A 9,732-nucleotide genomic window follows, 5' to 3' on the forward strand; every position below is an offset into this window, starting at 1 on the left:
GGTAGTTTCAAAACTCAGACCACCAATAAACAGCTTCCTCAATTGCTCTGGCTCCTTTGGATCATGGCCCCCCATTTTGAGACCGGACTCGCCTCTTCCAACTCCAGTTCAATCGATTTTATTTTTCACTGTAGACTTTTTTCCTGGAAATTTTTCTTTTTATAATTTTGGATTCCAGATAGAGTTGAACAAAATCTTCAGTTTGTGGCAAACCCCAGCATGGCTTTGAACAGTCTCATTAACTACATCAGCCATTTTCATTTGCCTTTCTTCCCTGTTAATGGTTTAAGTCTGAAATATTCCCCCCACCCCACCCCAGTCATGTATTGAGGGCTTGATCCCCAGAGCAGCAACTTCAGAGCTGGTGCTTCAAGAGTTGGCTGGGTCTTGGGAGCTCTAATCTCACCAGTGGGTCAAACAGTTCATAGCTGAAAGCAGGGTGGGGCCCTGTTGGAGGACCGGTCCTGAGGAGGTGCCTTCGAGGAGCATAATTCCGTCAAGCCCTCTGCTGCATCCTGTCCCTGCTCTGCTTCCTGGCTGCCGCTAGGGGAGCAGCTGTGCTCTTCCATGCCCTTCCACCCTGACACCCTGCCTTGCCTCAGGTCCAAAGAAATGGAGCCATTTTGCTGCCTATAATTTCGATAGAATTTTTATTTCCTGAATTTTTGGGTTTTTTTTATGGATTTGGATTCTTTTCTACACTAGTTATTCATGTTTTGCATTGTTTTGTTGAGCTTTGTTCACTGTAGTTTGTGTTGTCTGTAGAATCACTGTTTTGTCTAATAATTGGCCCAATATCTTTGTGTCCTGCGAGGTTGCCGATATCTTACTAATTAGTTTTGTTATCTCCTCTGATATAATTTTAAATAACTTGGTATGTGGTTTTGTTTTCTTCCCCTTTCATGCCCCATGGATCAGCTTGGGGGGAACTGGGAGTTTTTGGAAACACTTGTTTTGTCTTCTCATGTTTCTAGTTTTTTTTTGTTTTTTGTTTTTTGTTTTTTGTTTTTTGTTTTTTTTTTTTCTTGTTTGAGTGTGATGATTACAGTGAACATTTTTCGTTCTTGTATAGGGCCTTCTTTAGTTAGTGTCTATTTTTCAGGGTTTCTCCTAGCATAGTTATCTGTTCACCTTTGCATCACTCCCAGGATCCAGCCATCTTCTGTTACTTACCACGGGAATGTATTTGGCTTAGTATCCAGTTCTCTGGGAGTGGACTACAGTATCATTTATGACTCAAAGGCAGTCATGATATTGACCTCCAAATAGAACCAATTAAAAGCAACAGCTATATTAACTTGGCTGTAGCAATAAAATCAACATCAATCATAGTGTCAGGTAGACCCTGAATATTGGCTAATCCCAGGGGCCAATAATGAAAAGAGATGTATTATTATAGTATGAATACTAAGAGGAACCAAATGTGGGTTTGCTGTGGACCAACAGTGAGTGTCTAGTAATGGAACAACTTTGCCTCTTCTAACAGTGAGTAGCACAGTATTCGAAAAACAACAGTGTAAAATTTATTATCTATCTAGAGATTCATACAGGTTAGTGGTTATACTAGTAAGGTGGAGGGAGAGAGAACTGAAGAACGGAAACAAAATTTTCTAATTTAACCAGTGGGATATGAGAAGTAGGAGAGAAAAGTGAGGTGGGGATCATATTGGAGGGGAAAAGGAAAGGAGCAGTCACAGCGAAGCAGGGACAAGAGGAAGATGAGCACAGTGACGTGGGAAATGGAAGAAAGATAAGAAAAGTTGCAACAGGGGAAAGAAAGTGAAAAGGGAGAGAAACATCCCGAGCATCTGGAAAACCTGATGAAAGGAAGATAATAACAAAATAGAGAAAAATCAGAGAAAGATTGAGTCAAAGAAAAGAATTTCTATGTTATTGAATGAGTGGTTTCTTTCAAGATCTGCAGTCTTAGAATTCAGCCAGTCATGACTCTCTATGCCTACCTGTATTTAGGCCCTGTGGGTTTAGGCCCCCTCCCTGTACTAGAGGCCCTGTCCCCATTCAGCCCAGACTGTGTGGTACCATGCATTCCAGGGCATCCTCGCCTCCCCTTGAAAGATGGGAAGTCTTAGTTTTGGTTGTTCTGCCCTCTCCCTTGGAGCTGTCGCACTCAGGATTGGGTTGTTTGGTTAGTCTTTGCCTCGGCTCCCCTGTGCAAGGGTAAGCACAGAGCTGGCTTGGCGTTGGTGGGTGGTTGTGCCCTGCATGTCCAGTGTGGAGCCTTGCTGATCTGTGGCACTGTTGAGTCATGTCATATGGTTTATTGAATGTTTATATTAGCCTTCCATTGGATGCAGGATACTTATGATGAAGAGTTTATAACTTATATAATATAAAGTAACTTTTAAAATTTGCAATTCAGTATTTTTTTCAATGGAAAATGGAAATATACTTTTTAAAGTTTCTAACACCAGGAGAAAATATCATACCATGTCTTATAAGTAGATTGTAAGTCAAAGATACAGTATAAATCATAAAACAATTAAAATTAAGCAATTTCAGGAAAGTAATCAAATATTAATTTAATTAAATATTTCAAAGCAATATTCCAAAATTAAAATTAAATTGTAACTCCAACTAAGAGGCCAGAATGTTGCATATCATATGTATGAATCTGTGATCAATTCATAGTACTCACATAGTATTTCATTAGGTTAATATATATACAAATATCAGCTAAAAAAGTTTCCATGATAGTGAAGAATTACTAAGAATAAAACATAACAGAAATACTGGAATGGAAAATATATGACCAACACTTCTAACAGTTTTGGGATGGGATATCACACAAAATTCTAGTATGTGGTGGATGTGGACAGTGTCCATAATGCTTACTGGTGGCCAGGAGTCACTTGTGGGACTGAGCTACTGCTATTTCCTTGATATCCACCTTGTACACCTGGATAGAATCATGACCCATAGATGCAGGAGAAGTCCATTAGTAGAGTATGTTGATGGAAATATTTTGCTGCTGTATACAAAAGAATAATCGAAAGACTGCTATTGTATACCTCCTTTTCTACTGTTTGTTTGCCCCATTTGGTGGGTTCTTTCTGTTCTTAGTCATGGAGTTCTGGTCATTTTGATCCTTTTCTAGAATATTTTTTAGTAGTCTTTGTAGGGTTGGCTTTGTCGTCATGAAATTCTTTAGTTGTTCTGTGTCATGGAAGTATTTCAATTCTCCATTAAAGTTCAAAGAGAGTTTTGCAAGATATATCAGTCTGGGTTGGAGTTTGTTTTCTTGTAAGACTTGAAGTACTTTGCTCCATGCTCTTCTTGACTTGATGGTTTGTGAAGAGAAATCTGCTGTTATGCTGATGGGTTTTCCTTTAAATGTGATCTGTTTCTTTTCTCTAGTAGCTTTTAGTATATTTTTCCTGTGCTGAATTTCTGGGATCTTGATGATTATATGTCTGGGTGTGTTTTTAATTGGGTTGATATTATTTGGAGTTCTGTATTGCTTCGGTTACCAGAATGTCAGATTGTTTCCCCATATTTGGGAAGTTTTCTGCTACTATTTTTGTTCATCATATTCTTTTTATATCATTTGTATTGACTTCTTCTTTCTCATTGATGCCTATTAGTCTTACATTGTTCATCTGTACATCATCTTGCAGATGTTGAATTATTTTTTCCTGCATCCTAGTTGTTTTTAAGAGATCTTTTCTTTTTCACTAGCTGCAATGGTGTCTTCAAAGTCTGAAAGTCTATTTTCATTTTCATTCAGTTGGGTTTGCCAACTTGTGATTGAGGTTTTAATTTCCTGTGTAACACTTTGAATCTGCTTCATGCATTCTATTTCTTTCCTATGTTGCTCATTCAAGGATTCTATCATTTTTATATTCTGCTCTATTTTTTTTTATCAGTGTCTTGTTTAGAAGTACTTAGTACTTCTTTCATTATAGTTATTTCTTTTTTTTAACTTCAGAAATTATTTCTGATTTGATTTCCTCTGTACCCTCCTGCAGTTATTTCTTTACTTCGGACACTATTATTTCAGAGATTTCAGGTGTGTGATTTCCTATTTCTTCTATGCTTTTGTCTCCTGCATTTGTTCTGGGTGGGCTTGGGGCCTGAGAATGCATTTTGCTCCTCTTTGTCACCTTGTATAGCACTCTTCTGACCTTTGGTGTAGAGCTTTGGTATAGTTCATACCTTAGCACTAGGTCTGGATCTACCAAGTTCAAGCTCATCCAGGTGGGTGTGCCTTGGGCCTGGCTGCTGTGCTGCACCTCTTCCTACTGCAGCCCTTGGAAGTGACCCCTTTGGGCCACTCTGGCAAGACGTTCTGCTCCTGGATCAGCTGGGTGGGTCTTGCTTCTAACCTCTCTGCAGGGAGTTCTGCCACAGGGTTCCACACCGGGCCTGTCTGATGGAGGAAGCTCCATGCACATGCCTGGCCTGGGTGCTGCCTGGAGTGAGGCTCTGGCGGGGCCTGGGCATCCCACTCACTCTGGGCCTGGGAGCTGGCTCAAATGAGGATCCATCAGGCTCTGGGTGGTCCCACTCAGAATGGGCCTGGGCACTGACTCGAATTGCAATTCAGTATTTAAAAAAAATTATTTACAGAGCTGTGCAGCCGTCACTACCGTATAATCACAGAACCTCACACCATTGTAGTCACTCGTGATGCTGCTCTGCCTCTGGATTTTTCTAAGTCTATTATATAATTTTGCCTGCTTTGATGCTTAGGAAAGTCTATCAGTGTTTAATAATACAGTGGTGTGTACTACTCGTTTCATTTTATGGCTGAATAATACTATACTTCTGTTGCATTTTGTGTATCCCTTCATCACTTGTGCCACTTAGATCATTTCACTTTCCACTCTCCACCCTTTCTAAATAGCTTTGGTATAGTTATGTGATTTCAGTTCTGTTGCTTGTAATCCCCGGAAGTGGAATTGTTTACAAGTAACTGGAAGCTCTGAGGAACTGGGGGGTGAGGGATGCAGGATACAGAGAGGACAAATTCATGCAGGGCTGGGGAAGGCCAGGGTGGTCTGACATGTAACTGATCTTAGGGTCAACCTAGGTAATAGAGTGGGTATTGGGGTGTTGTGTGACGAGGCCAGAGAACTCATTCCTTCAGGGAGTGTGTTTGATCCTGTTGGGATTCATGGCCCTGCAGGAGGTCTTCACATCTCTAACCTTGCATTCTGGGAGGTTTGGGACTCGTGGCTCCAGAAGGCCCCTTCGGCCAGTACCCCCACACCAAGTGTTTCTGAAGTGGATGCAACATGTTATATCCCATGTTATATCCCGTCCCAGAATGTGTAAGGGTTCTGGTTTTGTCACATCCTTACCAAAACTTTTTTGTTACCCTTCTTTTAATTATAGCCATCAAATTGTGTTCTTGTTTTGATGTGCATTTCTGTAGTTAGTGAAATCGAACTTCTGTTTACTTATTAGCCATTTAGATACCTTCTCTGAGCAGGATCTCTTCAAAAACACTATGTCTGTTTCTAAATTATTTGTGTTTTTCTTGTTGAGCTTTTTTTTGGGGGGGGGGGGGTGGAACCGGGGATTGAACTCAGGCCCTTGCACTTGCCAGGGAAGAAGTCTTAATATTTTTCCTTTGTGTTACTTTGTATGTCATATCTAAAAAGTCATCACTTAGTCTGGCGTATGAAGATTCATTCATGCATTTCCTCCTGTTTTATAATTTACTTCTTACCTTTAGGTTGAATCTCCATTTGGAGTAAATTTGAGTGCTTGGTTTGAGATGGGGCTTGGGGTGGGTGCCGTTGTATTCCTCTCTGTGGGTCCAGTGACCAAGCACCATGGGTGAGAAGCCCTTTTGAGTCATTTGTCATATTCCAAGTGATGAGCTCTGTGCCTGGCACATGCAGATAGTCAGTCACTTTAAGACAGGAAGAAAGAGAGGGCTTTTAAGATAGGGTCTCACTGTGTAGTCTCGGCTGGCCTCAACTCATGGTGATCCTCCCTCCTTAGCCTCTTGGGTGCTGGGATTGCAGGTGTGCGCCCCCACGCCCCACAGGACGCTTTAAACTAATGAAGAGTAGCACTCTTAAGTTCTTTGTTGAAACTGAAACTGTGCTGTCTTAAACTGTGCTGTCTTTCCTTTGTAACAGCTTTTGGAGCTATTTGATAGTGAAGACCCTCGGGAACGGGACTACTTAAAGACAGTCTTACACAGAATTTATGGCAAGTTCCTTGGTCTTAGAGCATTTATCCGAAAACAGATTAACAATATTTTTCTAAGGTAAGTGGAGGGTGGGGGTGCAGCAGAAGCAAAGTTGACATTGTTAGAGAAGTAAACCTCCAGTATATGAACATGACATACTGACTTTAGTCCATCCCTCTTCCCTGTGCCCTCCCTCCCCCCCTTCCCATTCCCTCCCCTCCACTCCTCTTTTGTCTTTTAAGGTTTGTTTATGAAACAGAGCACTTCAATGGCGTAGCTGAACTGTTGGAAATATTAGGAAGGTAGGTGCTGTCTGTGTGTCTCTAGTCTCAGGTGAACATCATTTGGGATACACAGTGAGATGCAGACCCCCGTCTCGTTTGCCTGTAAACTGACTGCACATGTGATCTCCGGGTCCCGTTGCTCCACTGTACAACGATGACAGCCACAGTTCAGTTGTTGCTCAGGCCAGTTTCCTGAGACGTCTCACTCCCCTAAGCCTAGTTTCTAAGCGGCTCTATCCTTTGCTGTATCTGTTGAGAGGAAGTTTAAAATGAGCCAGTAGGATTGCCATTTTCAGCAGCACCGTGTGCCCGGTGGGGTTCTAGAAGGGCCGCTGCTTGGTGCAGACTACAGTGGCGCTGTAGAGCAGGGCCCTGTGCACAGAGGAGGCTGCGGGAGGGACTGGGGCCGCAGTCCTATGGCCTTTCCTCCCTCACAAGGGTAAAAGGGGCCATGGCATCTACATTTCTCTCAGTGACCTCCCAGGGCCGGGCAGGAGGAAGAAAGCCAGGCAGACAGTTAACAGGGATAAGAGGAGAGGAGAAATGAAGGTTTGGGATAAACGGGTTTCCTAGTCTCAAGGGCCAGGAGCTGTCCTCAGGCAATCAGGAACAAATGTACTTGTCATAAACCCTTCCCTCTTCAGGTTGCCCTTGAAGTGACTAAGAAGTCTTGAGTGCTGTTGGCCTAGGGTTTGGTTATGTTTCTGAACAAAATTAAACCCATGCAGATTTTTATCCAATCTCACAGGAACAGCTTGTCCCCATGTCGCATCTTGTGCTAGCTTTGCTGACCCAGGTCTCTTCTCTCCCTAGTATTATCAATGGTTTTGCTTTGCCTCTGAAGGCAGAACACAAACAGTTCCTGGTGAAAGTGTTGATCCCCTTACACACGGTCAGGAGCTTGTCACTCTTCCACGCCCAGGTACAGTTTACTTCTGAAGCAAAATGAAATGTTTAAAAATTCTGATTTCTTTTAATATTTCTCTATCTCCAAAAGTGGACTTGTGTGCCAGGGGTTTAGCTCAGTGGTACAGTACCTGCCTGGCACGGGTGAGGTCATGTCACCAAAGAGGGGAAAAAACCAACTTGTTAAAATTTATACTCTGAGGACAACAAAAATGTATAACTTTTTCCCCTTTACACAGTAGGATTGTAGGAACGGTTTTAGAAGGGAGCGGCCTTTGCCCAGTCTTGTTCCAGAGACCTTCAGCAGTTTGCCCATGCTTACACTAGTTATATTTTCTGTGTTGGGTGGTCATCTGGGCTGCGGTAGAATGTGTGGGCTCATGAGACTGAGATCTTGGGTGCTGTGCCTTCCTTTTTAATGTTTGGTTTGGTTTTGCTTTTTGATACAAGATCTTGCTTTGTAGTCCAGGCTGGCTTGGAATTCACAGTGGAGTCCAGACTACCCTTGAACTGGTGGCAGTCCTCCTGCCTCAGCCTCCTGAGTGCTGGGATGCAGGCATGTGCCGCTGCGCTCGGCAGTTTTGGTGTTAAGTCTTTTGTTCCAGCCTTGTTTTGCATCAGTTCATCCACCGCCCTTTTGCCCATTCCTCTACTTTGCTCAGCATTTCTTTCTCACGTTGTACAAATAAAGTCTCTCACCAGTAAACAGTCTATCTACATTTTTACATCTTTTTTCTTTAAGCATTTGTTACTTTGAAAAGCATGTGCTCTCTTGTCCGCACCCTCATCTCTGGACTAACACTCCCTTGCATGGGAAGGATGTCACTGGGGGCAGATAGATGCTCTAGTGATAATTTTTGGTATTTCAAACCCTGCAACTCCCTCCTCCTTCCAGGGGAAGTGTTTTGAGTTTGCAAAGAATCTTCACACGTTTTCCTAAATTCTTCTTTAAAGGTGAAATTCTGGATTTCTAGGAAGAATTAGTCCGTATGCTTCTAATTTATAAGCGATCACAAATGTTGATGTTTGTGAGAGTGATTTCTTGTCCAGGAATCTTTGCAAGCCCCTTGCATCATGCCTTCAGTGTGGGCAGTGGGCTGTCAATGTTTTGTGATCGTGTAAAAGAACTGTTGCTTTCCTGCACTTGCTTTGGGTGTAGGGCTTTCTCTACATTTCTCCAGCTTCTAACCGTGGTGGATCCTTATCCTCTGAGAAGCAGTGTTAGTAGCCATGTGCTGGTATTTGGAGAGTGTCTCTGTCCGTGAGGAGGCGGCGGCACAGTGTGCCCTGTACTGTTGGTGTCAGCGAGGAGGGAAGCCCGTGCTCCGAAGCCTGAATCGTGTGTCAGCGGGACCCTCGGAGTGCAGGAAATGAGGCGTCCTTCTGCCGTTCGTTAGCTGCTTGCTTCACCTCTCATTATTACCCATAAAAGCCTACCCTAGAGTTGTCCTAGTGTGGGTCTTCAGCTTGAAAAAGTGGCTTTTAGCCGGGGTGTGGCACATCCTGTATTCCCAGCTGCTTGAAAGGCCACGGCAGGATGATCATAAATCACAAGTTAAGGCCCATGCTGGGCCCACGAAGCGCGACCTTGTGTCCTAGAACTAAGTGAAGCAGAGCGACTAGAATTTTGGTTGACAGCATGTACTTTTATGGTGGTTAAACTGAATTGATTGTGAACTTAGAACCAGAACCTGAAATTGGCTTAGAAAATTTTAACATTCTTTGTCTTCTCAGCCCTTAGTGTATAGAATTTAAAATTTTATCCTTTGTTTTTGTTTAGTTGGCGTACTGTATAGTACAATTTCTAGAGAAAGATCCTTCACTCACAGAACCAGTAAGTATTTTTTTTTTTTCACATTTCCATAAAACAAATGAAAGTACCTTTCCTGAAACCCTACGTGGAAAAATAAATTCTGCTTATTTTTTTCTTCTTTTAATTTAAGGTCATTAGGGGCTTAATGAAATTTTGGCCTAAAACATGCAGCCAAAAAGAGGTGAGTGCTTCACGTCACAGTCTGTTTGTTGGTACCTTGCTGAGTGTTCTGCCAAGCCTGTTGAAAACGCGCGGGTCATGCAGACCTCGTGTAGTGTCTGGAAGCGGCTGATGCATGTTCTCAGCTTCTTATGAGGTGGAGGTGCCAGGAGGGGGAGCAGCCCCAAGCACCTGGGTAAAAGAGGCCAGGGCGCCTCGGCGGCCTCAGGTCCTCCCCAGGGCCACACCCGGGCTCCCGATGCTCAGCTCTGCCCATGCCGCCTTCCTGTGGCCTCCCTGCTCTGGAGTCTAGAGTTTCTGCTGTCACTGTACGAGTGCCAGCGTGACTTGCTCCAGTCCCCACTTAAAAGCATAGTACAGGGACAGGTGGGACATTACCATGTATC

General features: G+C 43.1%; 1 protein-coding gene across 3 annotated transcripts in view; it reads left to right on the forward strand.

Moving 5' to 3' along the window:
- The window catches only part of Ppp2r5e (protein phosphatase 2 regulatory subunit B'epsilon), a 180,729-nt gene that overhangs the window by 155,075 nt on the left and 15,922 nt on the right, over positions 1 to 9,732 (forward strand). For all 3 annotated transcript variants that reach the window (XM_004624797.3, XM_004624798.3, XM_023702979.1), the window contains 5 exons: positions 6,111 to 6,241; positions 6,406 to 6,465; positions 7,261 to 7,369; positions 9,134 to 9,187; positions 9,297 to 9,347. In XM_004624797.3, coding sequence (XP_004624854.1) covers positions 6,111 to 6,241; positions 6,406 to 6,465; positions 7,261 to 7,369; positions 9,134 to 9,187; positions 9,297 to 9,347 — 405 coding nt within the window. The remainder of the gene's footprint in view (positions 1 to 6,110; positions 6,242 to 6,405; positions 6,466 to 7,260; positions 7,370 to 9,133; positions 9,188 to 9,296; positions 9,348 to 9,732) is intronic.

This window comes from Octodon degus, unplaced genomic scaffold (genome assembly GCF_000260255.1).
Source record: "Octodon degus isolate 3935 unplaced genomic scaffold, OctDeg1.0 scaffold00007, whole genome shotgun sequence".
Taxonomy (NCBI): domain Eukaryota; kingdom Metazoa; phylum Chordata; class Mammalia; order Rodentia; family Octodontidae; genus Octodon; species Octodon degus.